Genomic DNA, 20477 nt, shown 5'->3' on the forward strand with positions numbered 1-20477 from the left:
GCCTCATTTTCAGTATTTGTTAAATGTGAAAACTAAGACGTTGCTATCTTAGAATAAAACAGTGGTTCTGAAGCATTAGTATGTATCAGAATAACCTGGAAGGCTTGTCAAAACAAATTGCTGTACCTGGTGCCTAGAGTTTGTCTTTCAATAGGTCTGAAGTGGGGTGGGGCCCAGGACTTTGCATTTCCGCTAAGCTACCAGGTAATGTGCTGCTGCTGCTGCTGATCCAGGAACTGCACTTTGAGAAATCACTTGTCTAAAACATCTCAAATGCTACATTAAGTTTGGCTTGAAAGTGAAGTACCATTTTGCCAAAATTAGTCCAACACATACAAATACTTTATTTTAGATGATGTTGAATTTGAAGTATCATCTGACCGGCGGACTGGGAAACCCATTGCTGTTAAACTGGTGAAGATAAAACCAGAAATCCTCCCTGAAGAACGAATGAATGGACAAGTTAGTGGCTTTGATGCTTTGTGTTTTCTTAGGGCCCTGCATTTGCATATCTTTCACATTAGAAAAGGAAGATTCTCCCCATCTCCTCAGTTTGCACGCAAGAGAGCTATAGTATATAAAGATTACTATCTTAAAATTCTAACAGAAGCACTGGCATTTCTTGACCTGAAATAAAATATGGTCAAGACTCAATTTGGGTTTTTACATATAACCCTAAGACTACACTTACAGTCAGCTTATGTACTGTAAGTTTGAAACTTGGCAGCATGACATCCTCTTGTGGATCATATTAAAATGCATCCCTATGTATAGTATAGAGGATATTAAAATTCAGTTAATATTGCACAGTGCTGCTCCTGAAATGATTAGCAATGGAAATTTTTTTTTTTTTGACTGGTAGGTTGTGTGCGCTGTTCCTCACAACTTAGAGAGTAAATCTCCAGCTGCCCCGGGTCAGAGTCCAACAGGGAGTGTATGCTACGAACGTAATGGGGTAAACTTGTGTATTTTTCTTAAACCTTTGCCTGATCCACCATGTGATCTATAAGCGTACTTTAAAATTCAAAATAGAAAACGTAAGCTGCAGTTGATAAATTCAGTTTTAAATTTGGTTTCTAAGAGACTTCGAGTGCAGCATAATCAAAAACTTTAAAAGGAAAAAAATCCTTAGGACTTCCAAGTGTCTTAGCTTGCCCAAGTGTGACCTTAGTTAGAACATTAAGGTAAAATGTTCCTTTTACTCGAATTTTTGGGGGTTGTGGGAGGGGATCTTTTTTCTGGTTCTTTTTAAGCACTAACTCCATCTTTTTTGTTTGGAATGCCTTACATAAAAATTGTTTTTTTGAAATGTAACTACAGTCTCTGGGCAAATGCTTCCACGTGTGTAAGCTTTTTGAAGTTGGATTGCTGCTCAGCTGTGGACTCGCAGAAGTCATCAGCATCATGGAGGGGAAGTGTGTGTTTATATGAATAAAACAATGTACTTGTCATAAAGCATTGTTAAGACATTTGGTTTAAAATGCCAGTTTAAGAGGTATTTAACAAAATAAATCACAGTATACAGAGAATATGCATCCTGCCAGTATAGTAATAACAACTTATTAATTCACAGGAAGTGTTTTATCTGACTTACACCCCTGAAGATGTCGAAGGGAACGTTCAGCTGGAAACCGGAGATAAAATAAACTTTGTAATTGATAACAATAAACAGTAAGTTCTTTTTTTCCACTTAAGTTGGGAGTTTTTGTTTTGTTTCTTTTGTTTGTGTGTCCTCCCCCTCCCCCCAAGGAGAAGAAAATTGAAGTACGTTGAAAGCCTAACTTGTAGATTTGGATAATTTTAATGATAATTTTCATGATCTTTTTTTTTTTTAATGTTTATTTATTTTTGAGAGAGAGAGAGAAAACACAAGCAGGGGAGGGGCAGAGAGAGGGAGACACAGAATCCGAATCAGGCTCCAGGCTCTGAGCTGTCAGCACAGAGCCTGATGGGGGGGCCCGAACCCACAAACCGTGAGATCATGACCCGAGCCAAAGTCAGACGCTCAACTGAGTGAGCCACCCAGGTTCCCCTTCATGGTCTTTTAAACTTTTCATCAGCTAAGCATTTGAGGGTCTATTCTATGATGGGCACTGTGCAGCTGTCAAAAATAGGAATATAATTAAAGTTATGGTCTGAGCTTTCAAGGAGCTGTTCTAGAAGTCAGTGAAAGTTTCGCAGTGCTAAAGAGAAGTTTTGAGGGAAATGGTGTAAAGTCACCAGGGAGATGGGGGGGCGGGGAATAGCATTCTGAGTAGAAGTATAATTTTGAGGAAATGGCCAAAAGTTTTGAGTTTGATTGAATTGATTGGATCATAGGAAGATGAAGTTTGAGCTTTATCCCAAAGTCCTAGGACTCTGGAGGGATTTTAAATTGGGTGGGGGGGCGGGGGGGGGGGGGGCGGGCGTGGCAGGGTAGGAGCAGAGATGGAGGTGTGATTGGTTTAGATCATTGAAGTGGTGGAGATGGTAGACTTTTGAAGGGTAGGTATATGCTAGACTAGAAGCAGTGACTTGAGAGTTAATATGCAAGATCAGTGTCTACTATATGCATAGGCCAAGGGTGGTTAGGTGGAGAAGTCAAGCCATTGATTAGATAGAGGTGTATATTGGAATTAAGGAAAGGAGAGTTCCAAATGCCACTTTTCTGGCTACTGGACAGATGATGTCATTAACCACAAGATACAGCAGAAAGTACTAAATGTGGGAGAAGAATTATACTTATTTTGGCATTTTTTTAAACGTTTATTCGTTTTTGAGAGAGCAAGAAGTGAGCAGGGGAGGGGAGGGGCAATGGGGAGGAGTGGACAGAGGATCCGAAGCAGACTGCGCAGAGAGCAACGAGCCTGATGTGGGGCTCAAACTCATGAATCGTGAATTCATGACCTGAGCTGAAGTTGGGCCCTCAACCAACTGAGCCAAACCAGGCTCCCCTTGTTTTGACATTTTATGTAGGTGAAGATCATAAATATGTAGTTGCATGTAGAAGTCTGAAACAAGCTTAATGGACAGGATATACAGCTGTTGAATTCATCAGTATGAGCAGTTAAGGAAAGTGTAGTTAAGAAAGCTTAAGGATAAGGGGCACCTGGGTGGCTCCATCAGTTAAGCGTCTGACTCTTGATTTTGGCTTAGGTCATGATCTCATGGTTGTGGGTTCGAGCCCCACATCAGGCTCTGCACTGACAACACCAGAGCCTGCTTGGGGTTCTTTCTCCCTCTCTCTGCCCCTCCCTCCCTTCCTCTTTTTCTCTTTCTCTCCCTCTCCCTCTCCCTCTCCCTCTCTCTCTCTCTCTCTCTCCCTCCCTCCCTCCCTCCCTCCCTCCTTCCCCCCCCTCTGAAAAATAGGCTTTAAAAAAGAAAGAAAGCCTAGGGATAATTATTTTTGTACAAGCACAGAAGGAAGTTAAAAGTAGGAAGTTGGAAAAAATGCTAGGAATGCACTTTACAATAGTGTAGAGAAAGCAAAGTCTCAAGAGCATGTGCAGAATTATTAGCCCTGAATCTTACCTCTTGTCAGACTAAAAGGAATCAGATTGAGTTGGTGGGTATATTAATAGTTTCAGTCTAAAGCCCTCCATTTGATCTTAGATAGGAATCTAGGGGATAATTTATTAAGTTCCTGTATGCCAAGCACTTGTACTAAATGTATATAATTGTTACTTCTGAGAACAGCTTCACCTGATCAGTGTCTTCATCTGTAACACAGAGTATGTTCTCATAAAGTAACTTGCCTAAAGTGATACAGCCTGTAAATAGCAGGTCTTTGAACCCCAGTCTGGCTCTAAAGTCTTTCACTGTAGTAAGTTGCAAAGACAAATAGTATATTTTCCACTGTCTTCATTAGTCTGTTAATTTTTTTTTTTTTTTTTTTTTTATAAATTTTTTTTTTTTCAACATTTTTTATTTATTTTTGGGACAGAGAGAGAGACAGAGCATGAACGGGGGAGGGGCAGAGAGAGAGAGAGACACAGAATCGGAAACAGGCTCCAGGCTCCGAGCCATCAGCCCAGAGCCTGACGCGGGGCTCAAACTCACGGACCGCGAGATCGTGACCTGGCTGAAGTCGGACGCTTAACCGACTGCGCCACCCAGGCGCCCCAGTCTGTTAAATTTTTGAAATAAAAACCCCAATTGGGTGACAGTTTGTCCGTGAAGAATTTACTTAGTCTTCACCTTTTGTTAAAACAACTACGCCAATAGCCTGCACCATGTTTAAAATGAAATCAAATTTACATTTTCCTGCTCAAAGATGAGGACAGGATAACAACATGTAGGGTCTAATGGGTTTCAATGAAGGTGAATGTCTTTTATGTTTGTTTGTTTTTGTTTTTAAAGCATAGGAAATTTCTCATTTAATCACATTTATTCAGCCTTCTTTTATGGCTGTTTAATCAGAAATCATTGATAGGATAGCTAGTAAATTCAGCATTCGTTGCAAACAGGGACCATTCCGTATCCATCTCTATATCCCCAGTACCTTTAGTTTGCGGCACAAGATACTCAAATGTTTACCCAATAAATGACCTTCCTAAGACTTTAGATTACCCTATTTGGTTGCATTCAGCTTATGACTTTCTTTTGTTGTAATAGAAAAGCATAGGGTATCTGTGATACTCTTTTAAGATTCTAAGAGAAAAATGATATATATGTGTGTGCCCAATTTAGAAGGCTAGAGAATTTGAGCAAAAATCCTTTGCATATGAAGCCATGTGAAAAGGATCATGTGTCAAAAACTTTATATTTGCTCTTTGTGTTGACATAAAATTGAGCTCTCAGAAAACTAATTGTTTCTCTAGATTCCTCATATCTAACCAAGCCAATGCATTTTTTTTTTTTTTTACCCCTTTTTGATCCCTCCACCCCCACCCAATTATTCCTTTCTAGTACTGGTGCTGTAAGTGCTCGTAACATTATGCTGTTGAAAAAGAAGCAAGCCCGCTGTCAGGGAGTAGTTTGTGCCATGAAGGTAAGTGTCCTCAAATGTGAAAAATTTGAGGTTTTTGTTCTTTGACTACTTTCAGTCCATACTTCAAACCCAAGCCTTTGGTTCTTTCTTTTCTTTGTCTTCCTTTTAAAAATATTTCACTGGTAATGTCAAAAGTAATCTTTTAAAATTTCTTGGTTACTAATTCATATTTTCTTTACAATGGGCCATGTAATTGATACTGTTAATATTAGACCTAGCCAAATATATTGTTTCCAGGGCAGTATAATTTTACAACAAGGCTTATTGACTGTAAATTGTAATCATAAATATGTACACTGAATAGTACCTAATGTTCCTATTATTTTTTTGGGTTTTGCTTGTTTGTCTTTAGGAGGCGTTTGGCTTTATTGAAAGAGGTGATATCGTAAAAGAGATATTCTTTCACTATAGTGAATTTAAGGGTGACTTAGAAACCTTACAGCCTGGAGATGACGTGGAATTCACAATCAAGGACAGAAATGTAAGATAGTTGACTAACTTGATCTTCGGCCTTCTTTTAAGGTCAGTAGTGAATTACATTTTTAGGAAACACTTAAAATTATATGATCTCCTCCCCCCTTCTGATTTAGGGTAAAGAAGTTGCAACAGATGTCAGACTATTGCCTCAAGGAACAGTCATTTTTGAAGATATCAGCATTGAACATTTTGAAGGAACTGTAACCAAAGTAATCCCAAAAGTACCCAGTAAAAACCAGGTAAATAGTCTTTTTCAGAAGAGTTTTCTATTGTCTCATCAGTAGAACAGTTTGATATACAGAAATTTTATTCAATTAATATAATTTTATGGTGGTGGAACAATTAAATATTTCTCTTTTTATTTATTTATTTTTTAACATTTATTTATTCTTGAGCGAGAAAGAGCATGAGCGGGGGGGTGGCGGGGGGCAGAGTGAGAGAAGGACGCAGAATCCAAAGCAGGCCCCAGGCTCTGAGATGTCAGCACAGAGCCCAACACAGGGCTCGAACCCATGAGCTGTGAGATCATGACCTGAGCTGAAGTCACACGCTTAACCGACTGAGCCACCCAGGCACCCCAAATATTTCTTGATATATATAATTAAGCTAAACGAGGGACCAGTGATTGATATGTCCATGAATAGGTTTTGTTTTGTACTGGGTGATAAGGAGAAAGGGACAAAAGAAATGCTGGTTAAATTGGGAAAAACCATTTTAGGTATGCATTTATTGGGGTTCTCTCCCACCTCCTCCCCCTCCTCCTCCACCAGTTTGTTTCTTTTATGTGGGAGGTAAGGTGAGGAGAGGAGACTGCTGGCGTCATTGCTAAAGAAATGTGAAACCTAAAAGACAAATTCTTTTCCTTAAATAAAATATCTCTGTCAGAGTGCAGGATCTTAACTGCAGTGTTGTGATTTTATCATGTGACCACAGAACACAAAGTTTGCAAATTGGGCTTATGTTGTCAACATTTTTTTTCCCTGTAGGGAACTGTTTATTATAAATAACATGGGTTTGCTGTGTGTTCTTCTTGTTTGACTTAGAACTAGGAAGGATGAGAAATCTCCAGCTAAAATAGTTTTTCCTTCTCATCAGAATGACCCATTGCCAGGACGCATCAAAGTTGATTTTGTGATTCCTAAAGAGCTTCCTTTTGGAGACAAAGATACAAAATCCAAGGTGACCCTGCTGGAAGGCGACCATGTTAGGTTTAATATTTCAACAGACCGACGTGACAAATTAGAACGAGCAACCAACATAGAAGTTCTATCAAATACGTTTCAGTTCACTAATGAAGCCAGAGAGATGGTAAGTGTTGGATATTATTAGATATTTGTATTCAGTATGGGGGCCTAATATTATATTCAAATTTGTAATGCTGTACTGAAAAGCATTTAAGTTAATGATGACTTGGGGCAGCTTCCTTGTGAAGTGACTAAGAACACAGATATTTCAGTCAGTCTGGGTTTGGTAACTGACTCTGCCAGTTATCTTGAAACAGATGTGAAAAAGTTTCAGAATGGAAATGTGTACAGGAGGAATTCTAAGATCTTTTGAGAGTCCGTTACTTTGTGGACCTTAAATATGAAGACTGAGAAAATTCAAGTCTTTCGTTGTAGAAAACAGATCTTCCCAAACTGTTCCATGTTTAGTAAACACTCGATAAGGTTAAGTAGGTTTTGGATTTTTGGCTTTTACAGCAGGAATTTGCAAATTCTTTTCAGTGGGTATATGTCCAGAAGTGACCTGCACCAGAAATGTTTCCCAAACATGTTTTATAAGCTCTGTTTTCATAAATTAACTGCCTCAGATGTAATTTATAGTTCTGTTGGGATCGTAACATGAGTGGTATATCTCCGTGCGGTCAATGGAACTGGGTACATTCAATGAAAATTTAAGTTTCTTGGGACTTAGAACCTTTATCTTTGGAGAACTGATCTTGTTTGATACTTGTTTGATAAATTTTGAGAACCAAATGAATGGTGAGTGTGTGTGTGTGTTTTAAACAAAAAGCTTCTCAGGTAGGGTCTATTTTGCTTGACAGTATAGACTACATTGTCAAGTAGCTTGGCTGCCATCAAGATTTAGCCAAAGATTAAATGTCAGGATATTATTTATGCTATATTCAAAACTGGTTATAGAATAGTCGTCAGTAATAATACAAATAAATATGCAACATGTAAGTCATTGGTAGGTTGATAATAATTGTTTCAGTAAACTTCTGAGTACCTGCCATGTGCCAGCTAACTCTGGATGTAATTGCCCTTACAAAGCTGATAATTTAGTTAGTAAGGGGGAAAAATGAGGAAAGGATTTCGTATATTTTGTTTATTCTTCAGACCTTAATCTTAAGCCTTTCCTGCACCTAAACTCACATAAAAATTTTTGAGATTGAGACCAAAAAAAAAGTTCCCTTTAGTTGACTTTGGAAGTATTTGAAGTATTTGTGTAGATTTTTAAAATTTCTAGATGTTGTCATAAAGCTTGGGCCTTAGGATCCATAGATTTAGAATCTTTGTTTTCTACCACTTATTAGCTGTGTGCTTTGAACAAACTGCTTAACTTCAGCCTCGATTTCCTCATCTTGCAATACAGGGTAATAATACCAAGTTCACAAATTTGAGAATGAAAAGGAGTATATTGTGTGCATGTGTTAACACTCAGATGTGATAGTTTTTTCTATGCATGCTGACCGGGGGGTAGCATCTCAGACAGTGGCTTAGAATTTAATTTACTGAAAGCAATGAGTTTGTATTTAAATAGAAAAATTAAAAAGTGGGTACAGATTTTGAGTCATTAATTCAGAGAATTCCTAATGAGTTTAACTTGATGCCTCCAAAATTGAGTATTGTTTTCTTGGCAAGCTTCGCAGCCAATGAAAATATTATCTGGATTTCAGGGTGTAATTGCTGCCATGAGAGATGGATTTGGTTTCATCAAGTGTGTGGATCGTGATGCTCGTATGTTCTTCCACTTCAGTGAAATTCTGGATGGGAATCAGCTCCATATTGCAGATGAAGTAGAGTTTACTGTGGTTCCTGTGAGTACTTTTTGAGAAAGAATGGGATGGTTTCTTGATGCTTCCTTTTTCAGTTTAAAGTTACTTTTGTTTATCATTTGTAGGATATGCTCTCTGCCCAAAGAAATCATGCTATTAGGATTAAAAAGCTTCCCAAGGGCACGGTTTCGTTCCATTCCCATTCAGATCATCGTTTTCTGGGCACTGTAGAAAAAGAAGCCACTTTCTCTAATCCTAAAACCACTAGCCCAAATAAAGGCAAAGAAAAGGTAAGTTTTACATGATCAAAATGATTTGTGTAGCTCTTTATTCCTCTCTTTCAAGGAAACCACTGTCCACACAGTAATGGAATGAAGTATTGTCTCTTTTGGAATTCTCTGTAACATTAACAGTGAACTGATCTGAAAGAAGGTTTTTAATCTCCACATTATGACTTGGGGGGTGGGGGGGCTGTTCTGTGGATTGTGGGATGTTAAGCAGCATCCCTGACCTTTACCCACTAGAGATCAGTATCTCTCTTCTCCCTCTGTGTGACAGCCGAAACTGTTGCCATATCCTGCAAGACATCCCCTAATCCCCAATGAGACTGCTCATCTAAAATGATAGTACTGATCTTCCCAAGCAGTTTAAAACTTCCAACTTTGTGTGGACTCCATTTTGAATAGTCCACAGAATAGAGATAGAATGATGTCTAACGTGGCTTTTGCTCTCAAGTAAATAATAAATTGAGAGTTGTATAGAAGCAGGTAATTCATACAAAATATAAAATATTGCCATAAAAGATCAGTGAGAGCACTGTGGCGAAAATAAATTCTAATGTGGCAGGATCTGGGATGGTATCACTAAGGCACTGACACTTAATAGGTGGGTATACATGAAGAAAGAACATTCCTCACAGAATAGAGGTACAAATGAGAAAAATTCAGGGTTTCTTTAGAAAGCACTGAGTAGTTAAACAGGAAGATAGGGTTTTTCTTTGGTGGGTAGAATAGGGGAAATAAGATGAAAAATCAGGATACAGCTAGATGGAGAAGGTTCAATTGCTACTCTAGCGAATTTAGACTTTGTTCTATACTCAGAAGATTTGTGGAAAGTGACATCAGATACGCACTTCAGGAAGAAATGGCATAGTATGAGCCCTAGATGGGGGTGGAGAAAGACAAAAGATGAAGAGGCCTGATACGAAATGAGTTTAGGTAGACCTTGAACTGGGAGCAGATATCATGGGTCTAGACAAGAGCAGCAGGTACGTGTGGGAGATATTGGAAGGTAATGTAATTTTTTAAATGGCTACTTAGCATCCTGAGAGAACTGGAACAACATCTTGCTTACTATTTACTTTGTAGCTTAGGAAATCACTTCTGAGCTTCAGTTTTTAAACTGAAAAAATCATAGTCTCCTGTTATGGTGAACAAGGCCAGGCCCATAGTAGGAATTTCACAAATGCTGCATTTAACAATAATAAAAATAAAAGAAAATCAGAGGGGCTTGTTTTTAATGGTTTTTAAAAAGCTCTTAGAATGCCCTGCTTCCCAAATGGCTTTGACAAAACTGAGTTGATCAAGACAGCCTTTGAATGAGACTTTTCCTGCCCTTTTATTGTTCTGTTCTTCTTAGATCAACACTGGACCCTAGTAAGTCCTTCTGTCATCACGCTTATTTATAACAGTGTATTACAGTAAGGAATATGAATGGTAGAAGAGTAGAAATTAATTGGTTTTGTATAGTTGAAACCGTAAAAGTGGTGTAATTTGTGAGGTAGTTGAACAGTGTCATTTACAGTATGATTCTGTATGGTATACCAGAAATTTCTTAGACTTTTGACGAGTGAATCTTTCTGGTAATCAACAATGTTTTAAATTCTGGAAGCATTGAATATCAAATGCTCTGAACTGTGCTAGATCCTCTACCGAATTAAATTTTCGTGCATTGGTAAATACACTCTCATACAAAACACTGTAAGGTACTATGGGAGATTCAAAATAGGTGATACAAAAAGCTTCTTGCCCTATAGAATTTCTGTTTATTAAAAATACATGCTTGGGGCTTCTGGGTGGCTCAGTCCGTTAAGCGTCTGACTTCGGCCCAGGTCATGATCGCACGGTTTGTGAGTTTGAGCTGTGCGTCAGGCTTTGTGCTGACAGCTTGGAGCCTGGAGCCTGCTTCGGATTCTGTGTCTCCCTCTCTCTCTCTCCCCCTCCCCAGTTCATGCTCGCACTCTGTCTCTGTCAAAAATAAATAAACTTAAAAAAAATTTTTTAAATACATGCTCAGTTTAATTTTTGGCTGGCTATGAGAAGTATAGAATGGGTGTGTTATAAATTTTCAGTAAGCTTTCCCTCCTCAATAATAAAAAGTAGATTCTCGGAACTAAAAGACCCAATTACAGTATGTTGAATCAGTCCTGGGTTTAAGGTAAGACTATCTTTTATTCATATGAAAAATTGGTTACTGTTAGGGAACCCCAGAATAGGACATTTGTACAGCTGTGCCAATTCTTTAGCTCCAGGGTCTAAAAACTAACTGCTTATTGCCTTTTTGTTCTTGATTCTTTTCATTGTATCCTATTTTGTAGGAGGCTGAGGATGGTGTTATTGCCTATGATGATTGTGGGGTGAAATTGACTATTGCTTTTCAAGCCAAGGATGTGGAAGGATCTACTTCTCCTCAAATAGGAGATAAGGCAAGATAATTCTGCTTATTTGAGAGGAGAGTTAAAGGTTGTCATCTTCATCATAAGTCCTGCAAAATGTCTTTGGGGTTTTTTTTTTAATCTTACCAAGGTTTGCTAAAAAAAATTGTGTGTTTACGAGTTTAATATAAGAACGTCTTCCCATTTACAAGCAGCTTATTCAGAATAGGGTCTAAGACGCCCTTTGTTAAAAGCTTTCTGAGGAGTCAGTAAGCACTAGAGAAGATCTGCCTAAGTCAATTAACTTATTATAAGCTAAACCAGTTGCTGAAACATTATCAAAGTAAAATCATACCCAAGATTTTATATTGCTGTGCATTTTTCTCCTCACTATGTCTGGTTTTCTGATAGCCCTGCTTTAGAGAAATTGAGAATCTATAAGGAATACACACTGGAGAACAAAACTTGATCCCCTTATGAAAAGTGTGAATGAGACCTAAAAGTGTTAGTTTTGGTGAAAATCTCTTCCATGAGAGTATTTAACACAAAGGATATTTGGAGTGGGAAGTTGTAGGTCCTAAGGTAAGGAGCTTGGTGTGGGAAAGACATGATATTAAATAGGAGTGTCCTTATTTTTCACAGGTTGAATTTAGTATTAGTGACAAACAGAGGCCTGGACAGCAGATTGCAACTTGTGTTCGACTTTTAGGTCGTAATTCCAACTCCAAGAGGCTCTTGGGTTATGTGGCAACTCTGAAGGATAATTTTGGATTTATTGAAACAGCTAATCATGATAAGGAAATCTTTTTCCATTACAGGTGAGGAATGCCTTTTAGGAACTTAGAGCTTACTATCCATTGTTTGGTTTTGTTCGAAAACATTTAGTATCGGGTGGTTATATATTTTGTAATTCCAAATTTCATATTGGTAAAATTATGGCACTATATAAACAGAAGTTAATCATGTGTATAGGGAACATGTGGCCAGAAGATAAAGGCCTGTACCTGCTTTGAACATTGGGCAAGAACCTTCTGCTTCAGTAAAAGAATACTGTCTTCTATGTTGCTACCAGAGAGTTGTACATTTAATATGTGTCAGTTAAGGGCATGGGCTCTTAGATGGTTCAGGTTTGAATCCTGACTCTGCCACCTAATTAACCTCCTAGTATTTTAGTTTCATTGTCTTGAAGCTGGAGATAATGGTGCCTTTTCATTGGGTGTTTCTGAGGATTAAATGAGTCACTGCCTATAATGTGCTCCAAACAGTATCCAGCATAAGTAAGCACACCATGAATATTGTTACAGAAGAAGTAAATTTATTTGCTACTGTTGATGTTTGTGGTGATTGCTGATTCAGATGTTTCCTTTCTTCCCAGTGAGTTCTCTGGTGATGTCGATAGCTTGGAACTGGGGGACATGGTCGAGTATAGCTTGTCCAAAGGCAAAGGCAACAAAGTCAGTGCAGAAAAAGTGAACAAAACACACTCAGGTAATGAATTGTGATTTCTACTTATTTAGTCTAGGCTTTTGGTGGGAGATGAGAGACAGCATGGGAGAGGAAGCAAAAACCCAAGATTAGTGGTCCCCCAGGTATGATACCCAGGTACAGTAGCATCACCTGGCCACTTAGAAGAAATACAAGTTCTTTGACCCCATCCCAGAGCTACTAAACTTAGGATGGGCATTCTGTTTTAACAAATCCTTTAGGTGATTCTGACGTATGCTAAAGTTTGAGAACCACTAGATAGATAGTTTAGATCATTCACTTTATTTTCAATTCATTACCTATTTCTTAAAAAATAACCCTAAGATGTAAATATCCATGGGAATGGGGAAAGAGGCATTCTTCGAGGACGCTGTTTTGGAGAAGAATGAGAAAAATAATGGGAACTTGAAATGGTTGCTGTTTAGGATCTCTAACTTAAAAAAAAAAAAAAACCCGCAACTTTTGACTTTGATCTCAACTCCTCAAATAATACTTCCTCATGGTGAGACCTAGAGAAATGACAGCCAAGAACGTTCATTTCATTTCAATAAATATCTAAGCACATGCTGTGTTTTAAGTACTGGGGATACAGCAGTGAAGAAATCAAAGGCAAGAAACCTGCCTTTGTTGAGTTTATTTTTTAGTTTGTATTTATAGGCAAGCAAGATGAGTAAAATTTTGGGCTTAGAAAGATAGTAATATATATTACTAACATATTGAGCTTAAAATAAAGGGAAGTGTATAAGTGTTGGGGTTGCATTTTAGAGATTTAGAGATTAGAGAGAGAGACAGTGTGAGCAGGGGAGGGCCAGAGAGAGACAGGGAGACAAAGAATCTGCAGCAGGCTCCAGGCTCTGAGCTGTCAGCACAGAGCCCGATGTAGGGCTTGAACCCATGAACCTTGATGAGCTCACGACCTGAGCTGAAGCCCAATGCTGAACCTACTGAGCTACCCTGGCACCCCCAAATTAACATTATTTTCATGATAATTTAGCAATAGTTCAAGAGTAGCAGACCAGCCAGCAACCCTCTGTTAACATTTGTTCTGATGATTTTTGCTTTTTTCCTGTGGAATAGAGTTAAAATTGTTGAATAAGAAGTATACATGCTTTTGCTTTGTAGTGAATGGCATTACTGAGGAAGCTGATCCCACCATCTACTCTGGTAAAGTCATTCGCCCCTTGAGGAGTGTTGATCCAACACAGACTGAGTACCAAGGAATGATTGAGATTGTGGAGGAAGGTAAGAGCAGCCCTATCAGATTGTTTAAAATTTGTTTTACCTTTACATGAGCACTTGGAACATTTTAAAATGTGGTGGTGTTTGTCGCAGTCGCTTTCAGACTCCTTAGAAACTGAAATTAAGGAAAAGTGCCTCTTCCTATCCTCCCCCTCAACCCTTGGTTTTTATGATCATCACCCTGGGTTTATGTTGTGAACAAATGACTATTATGTGAGCAACTGAGTTATACTGAAATAGACTGAGAACAAAATCTCACACTAAAAAGTACTCATCTAATGTTGGATGATAATCAGATATTTACAGTTGGCTGCATTTAGTACAACTTTACAGTTTTCTTGTATTATTCTGTAATTATTTACATCAGTATTAACAAATTTTCCTAGTAGCCAATTCAGTTCTATAAATATTTTGCTTTCTGTAAATGTCCTATATTTATTTCTTAATAGCTAGGGTTCCATATGGATCCTACTACCTGTTTCTGGGCCATGGCTCTCTATATTTTTCATTTACTGCTTTTTTCTCCCCATCTTCAGTAACTCCCTGATTTCTGGTGTCATCCCAACAATTAGTACCAAAAGACAACTTTGTTCATAAAATAAGTTTGCAATAGGAATGATAGTAAGGACCACTGATGATTAGTAGAGCTAAATTACCATAATGATGGGGTTGATGAGAAGAGGGTTTGAATTTCCAACCAAAGATGATAGCTTGACTTAAGAGAATAAATCTTGTGTTATCTAGGAGTCAGAGGGCATAAAGTGGGGAAGAACAGGTCATTTGAGAGAAAGAAATGAACCTTGATAACATACATGCTCCTTGTATGAGACCCTTAGGAGTTTCCGCTTTACATAGAATCGGAGTACATCCAGTTCTCCCCAACACACACACCTCCAGATAGGAATAGATTTTATAGCAAATCAGTCTTTTTTTTTTTTTTTTTTTTAAATGCTTATTTATTTTTGAGACAGAGACAGAGCATGAATGGGGGAGAGTCAGAGAGAGAGGGAGACACAGAATCTGAAACAGGCTCCAGGTTCCGAGCTGTCAGCACAAAGCCCGACGTGGGGCTCGAACTCACGGACCACAAGATCATGACCTGAGCCGAAGTCGGCCGCTTAACCGACTGAGCCACCCAGGCGCCCCAGCAAATCAGTCTTTTATTTCAATAAATCACTCCTTTAGTTGATTCAGATCTAATTCAAATTAATTTTAAAATAAACTTCCTTTGTTCTGCTTTCTCATCTTATAACTGACCCTGGTGGTTAAACACACTATTTTTTAAAAATCATTCAGTACAAATCTGGTCTTTTGCAAATCAGTATTTTAAATGAATGACATGATTACACCATACTCCTAAAAGGGCCATGGGGACTGGGCAACTTACTCACCTTTGCAGTACTTCATCTGTAACATTTCACTTTGACTTCTTTTTGTGTTCCCAACCCCCAATCCACTTACTCTTCAACTCTAGCTCTAGGATATAGTCAAGCAGTGATTTTGTGGGAAAGGAAACTTTTCTGAACTCTAATAGACCTTAGAGGGTTTTGAGACTAGACAGGATACATTTTCCCACTTGATAGTGAGAACAGCTCTTTCATTCAGGAACACTTTGAAGTAGGGCAAGGCCTAGATCTGAACACCACCTCTTCCACTTCTACCTGTATAACTTTGGACAAATTACTTAAATCTCTCCTAGCTTAGTTTCTTCATCTTTAAAATGAGGGTAATTTCTTTGAGAAGATTCTAGAATGATTAAATATGAATCTGTAAATGTTTAATAAATGACTGCTTTAATAAAAACTGAATCAGACCAGCTGTCTCTAGAGAATGCTTGTGTATGACTTTGTTGGAAGTGTATCCTCAAAAGTTTGTGGTTCCTGTATGTTTGAAAGGAAAACCTTCCCTTACACCTTATAATCATTAAAAGAATTGTTAAAAGCATTTCCAGTTCTGAAGCTTCCACTTCCACCTGATGTTTTTTTCTCCTCTTCACCTTTGTTGATTCAGTGGCTTCCCGTTCAGATGAACTGATATGATAAGCAACTGAACCTTTGGCACAGTTCTTATTCCTAGCCTGCACTCCTCTCCAGCCAATATTTTAGTCTAGGGCAGAGCTCAGCAAACAGGGTGGTTTGTTTCTGTAAGTAAAGTTTTCTTAAAACAGCTATGGCCGTAGTTTACATCTTGTGTTTGGTTGCTTTCCCACTACAACAGCAAAGTTGAGTGGATGTGACAGAAATAGGATGATTTATAAGTCTAAAATATTTACTGTCTTTTCAGAAAGTATGCTGAGCTCTGAACTAGGAGAAAGTGCCTGTTGGTTTGAGGGAGTCATAATCAGAACAAAGAAAAGAGATTAGAATGCCAAGGAAATTTATCCACATTGTTTTTGCCTCTGCCTGGCTCGTTTAATGCCCAGTTGAGTATGGGTCAGAAATATTTTTGACTGGTTGGCTCATACTGTGAACTGGGGAAGAAGATAATTCATTCAGAGGATCATGCTAGCAACCCATTCTGCTTAAAATGCCCACATATTTAGGTAATGAGGTTGAGTGCCAGTGTTCCTTTTAATTTTGTAAGGATGGTTTAAAACTGTTCATTAGCTAGTAAAGTACTACTACAAGTTCTCATTTGTTTTCTTGGTAATATTTCATTGAAGCTTTAAGGTAGGAGTTCTCAGGTATTAAAACATTTTTCTTAGGTAAGAATACATTCTTAGCAACTTATCTATAAACTTATGGCCATCAGCATAGGATCATTCTGAACTATTAGTTTTTAGACTTTATACCTGTCTCTCGTTACAGGGGATATGAAAGGTGAAGTCTATCCATTTGGCATAGTTGGGATGGCCAACAAAGGAGATTGCCTGCAGAAAGGGGAAAGTGTCAAGTTCCAGTTGTGTGTTCTGGGCCAAAATGCACAGACTATGGCCTATAACATCACACCCCTGCGTAGGGCCACAGTGGAGTGTGTGAAAGATCAGGTAAGTGGTATTATCTCTGGATCTGAATTTGATCCTTTTATGAGTTGGTACACAAGTGGTAACCAAAAGCTTGAAATTTTTTCAGCCAAGGGAGAACCATCAGTACTCATTTCTACTTTTTTCATTGATTTGAGGTAGCTTGTAAAAATATGAAGAATATGACATGAAAAGGAAAAAAATGGTGATATGAGCAAAAAGAAAGTTAAGAGTGCTATTGATAACATTACATGACAGGGGAAATAAGTTCGGAATGAGATTTTTCAGAATAGAAAGACTAGGATTTTGTATGCTTGAGCTCGGGACTTCTTTTGCAGACCACACAAAGAACGAAAGCATATGTAAAGGTGTTCATAAGATAAGTTTAGGGCAAACAAAACTATTCCTCATATTGAAATCTCAGTGTGATTTTGCTTAATTCAAAAACTTCATATACTATATGAAGACACAGGCAACCTTTGTTTCAGACAGGCTATGATAGATTGAATGGCAGTGATTTCAAAGATACATTTCTTGACAAGTTTTTCAGACCCATATGCTGTTACATTATAGCATGAGCAATTAAACTGGAGTATCAGCATTAATACCATGTTTAATAAATTCCCTTCTAGTTAGGTGTTGTGCTTCATTCACAGTGAGGTACTTTTCCCCTCTGTAGTATGTCCTGTTTTTAGTTACTGTCTTTTTTTATTTTTCCCTCCCCCCACCCCCCTCAGTTTGGCTTCATTAACTATGAAGTAGGAGATAGCAAGAAGCTCTTCTTCCATGTGAAAGAAGTTCAAGATGGCATTGAGCTACAGGCTGGAGATGAGGTGGAATTCTCAGTGATTCTTAATCAGCGCACTGGCAAGTGCAGTGCTTGTAATGTTTGGCGAGTCTGGTGAGTTTGTTGTTGTTGGATTGGTAAATTCCCTGGACTGTCTTTAAACTTTCATAAACTCTGGTTTAATCACACTTCTTCACTTTTCATTGCTTCTCTTTTTATCCTGCTACTTTCTGGCTATTTTGATCTTTCCTGTGTGTGGGGGGGGGGGGTTGTTTTTGGTTTTTTTTTTAATATGTTTGATTTTTTTTTTTTTTTGAAAGAGTACAAGTGGGGGAGGGGCATAGAGGGAGATTGAGGATCTCCATGCACTGACAGCAGAGAGCCCGATACAGAGCTCGAACTCCAACCATGAGATCATGACCTGAGCTGAGCTGAAGTCAGACACTTAACCAACCGAGACACCCCTATTGTGTCTTTTTTACCTCTGGCCTTCATTTTCTAAATTTTAGTCTTACAAATCTGGCCTAATGAAACATTAATTGGGTACATTCTATGTAATAGAACTTATAATAAGATTATGTAGTCCTTATTCTTCAAGGATTCTGCTTAGCTTTTTCTTCCATTAAGTTATTTATATGCTACTTAAAATTCTAATTTTATAGTTTAGCAGTGCTTTCTCTGTGCTATAAAAAATTTTTTTTAATCTGTAATATCATGAGAGGAGCTGGGAGTCTCTTGAAATACTTCATATTTAACTTGTCTAAGGTTTCTCACATCTTATTACCTCGTTTTGTGTGTCTATGGAACAGGTTTTTCTAGGTGCAGACCAGTCCAGGGATGACCCTCACCCAAATGATTCTTCCCTTCCTCCACAGTGATAAACCTTGAGTTAGGAATAAAAACAAACAAACTTGTCTGTCCTGTCTTGCTAGCTATAGCTAGGTGGCTAGATGAGGCAAGAGTCTCCTCATTAAAACTGAGTCATTTGGGTAGTTAGATAGAAAACATACTCCTCTGCAAGTACTTGCTTTCTTCCCACCAAGAGTTGCTGCTTCTCACCTCTTAACTTCATTACAGTGAGGGCCCCAAGGCTGTTGCAGCTCCACGACCTGATAGGTTGGTCAATCGCTTGAAGAACATCACCCTGGATGATGCCAGTGCTCCTCGCCTAATGGTTCTTCGTCAGCCAAGGGGACCAGATAACTCAATGGTATGAGGGCATTACAAGGTTTGAGGGGTGGGGGTGACAAACTGACAAACAATATGCCTATCAGGTTCCTATTTCAGCATAGCTCGGAGCTTAATGGCACAGGGAACTTCAGTTTTCTTTTTCAGTGTTTCAGTATGCTTATAACTAGTTAAAACTCCATATACATTGGTTCAGCCCCTAACAATAATGATTCCTCACAGTAAGCAGCACATTTTCTGGTCTTCCTGATCCTTTGAACATAATAGATAATAGATCAGGAGGGCTTATTAGGGATTTCCTCCTCTGGGAAAGAAGTGGTGGTGGTTACGATGATTAAAAAAAAGTACTGCTTTTGTAGTGATTAACTGTAATTTTACTTCTTCACAGGGATTTGGTGCAGAAAGAAAGATTCGTCAAGCTGGTGTCATTGACTAACCACATCCACAAAGCACATCATTAATCCACTATGATCAAGTTGGGGGGATTCTGGTGAAGGGTTCTGAATATCCTCCTCTTCATCCCTCCCAAAATCTGGAATACTTATTCTATTGAGCTATTACACCAGTTTTAACACCTTCCTCGTGTTATGTTTAAAAAAAATAAATAAATTTAAGAAACCATTTTAAAATTATGCACAGTTGCAGCCTGGAAAACTTAAGGTGGCGCCTTATAGTATCAATCTTAGGAGCTTTATTTGGTGCATTTAACGCAACTGGTAATTGCAAAATCCACTTCGCCTGTGTAAGTGAAAAATATAGACTGTTATCTTGTTGGCCCTATGAAATTCTGCACTTGGTATTTAGCATATACTCTACCTTCATTACTATCTGGCAAGATGTTCTGCCTTAGCACTCAGTTGCATTCTTTTCCTTTTCTTTCCTGTTCATTATGCTTTAATTCTGAGGACCATATGAGGGTAGAATATATTAAAAATTACAAAAATTATAAAAATTTGTATAGGCAAACCATTTCCTTAAGTTGATGGCCAAATGTTAAAATGTTATTTTTCATATCATTTATAATCTTGTCACAGTCCACTTAACGAAGTTTGGTTAGATTTCAGTGAAAATGATCTTCCAGAGTAGTTTTTTTTTTTTTTTTTCCTGGGATTAGGGAGGGGGGTAACTTTACTGCAATTAGTATGTATGGTGCAGAATTTCATGCAAATGAGGTGTGCCAGCAGTGTGGTAATTTAATCGTATTTAAACAAAAACAAACAAAAAAAACGAATGCACAAACTTGCTGCTGCTTAGATCACTGCAGCTTCTAGGACCCAGTTTCTTTTACTGATTTAAAAACAAAACAAAACAAAAAAATAAAAAAAGTTGTGCCTGAAATGAATCTTGTTTTTTTTATAAGTAGCCGCCTGGTTCCTGTGTCCTGTGAAATACAGGCACTTGACCCTTGGTGTAGCTTCTGTTCGACTTTATATCACGGGAATGGATTGGTCTGATTTCTTGGCCCTCATCTTGAATTGGCCACATCCAGGGTCCCTAGCCAGTGGACTGAAGGCTTTGTCTAAGAGGACAAGGGCAGCTCAGGGGATGTGGGGGAGGGCGCTTTTATCTTCCCCGTTGTCGTTTGAGGTTTTGATCTTCTCTGGGTAAAGAGGCCGTTTATCTTTGTAAACACAAAACATTTTTGCTTTCTCCAGTTTTCTGTTAATGGCGAAAGAATGGAAGCGAATAAAGTTTTACTGATTTTGAGACTAGCACCTA

At 38.3% G+C, this 20477-nt stretch overlaps 1 protein-coding gene across 4 annotated transcripts in view; it reads left to right on the forward strand.

Moving 5' to 3' along the window:
* Positions 1 to 20463, forward strand: part of CSDE1 (cold shock domain containing E1) — a 38886-nt gene extending 18423 nt beyond the window's left edge. For 3 of the 4 annotated variants that reach the window (XM_058716123.1, XM_058716126.1, XM_058716124.1), the window contains 17 exons: positions 353 to 462; positions 863 to 955; positions 1574 to 1671; positions 4888 to 4969; positions 5322 to 5450; positions 5560 to 5685; positions 6542 to 6754; positions 8346 to 8486; positions 8570 to 8734; positions 11041 to 11148; positions 11740 to 11915; positions 12473 to 12585; positions 13705 to 13824; positions 16629 to 16807; positions 17521 to 17684; positions 18648 to 18780; positions 19147 to 20463. In XM_058716123.1, the coding sequence (XP_058572106.1) occupies positions 353 to 462; positions 863 to 955; positions 1574 to 1671; positions 4888 to 4969; positions 5322 to 5450; positions 5560 to 5685; positions 6542 to 6754; positions 8346 to 8486; positions 8570 to 8734; positions 11041 to 11148; positions 11740 to 11915; positions 12473 to 12585; positions 13705 to 13824; positions 16629 to 16807; positions 17521 to 17684; positions 18648 to 18780; positions 19147 to 19194 (2198 nt within the window). In that variant the 3' untranslated portion in view covers positions 19195 to 20463. The remainder of the gene's footprint in view (positions 1 to 352; positions 463 to 862; positions 956 to 1573; positions 1672 to 4887; positions 4970 to 5321; positions 5451 to 5559; positions 5686 to 6541; positions 6755 to 8345; positions 8487 to 8569; positions 8735 to 11040; positions 11149 to 11739; positions 11916 to 12472; positions 12586 to 13704; positions 13825 to 16628; positions 16808 to 17520; positions 17685 to 18647; positions 18781 to 19146) is intronic. The other variant, XM_058716125.1, reaches the window with a different exon arrangement.
* The last annotated feature ends 14 nt before the right edge of the window (positions 20464 to 20477 follow it).

Source organism: Neofelis nebulosa, chromosome 2 (assembly GCF_028018385.1).
Source record: "Neofelis nebulosa isolate mNeoNeb1 chromosome 2, mNeoNeb1.pri, whole genome shotgun sequence".
Taxonomy (NCBI): Eukaryota; Metazoa; Chordata; class Mammalia; order Carnivora; family Felidae; genus Neofelis; species Neofelis nebulosa.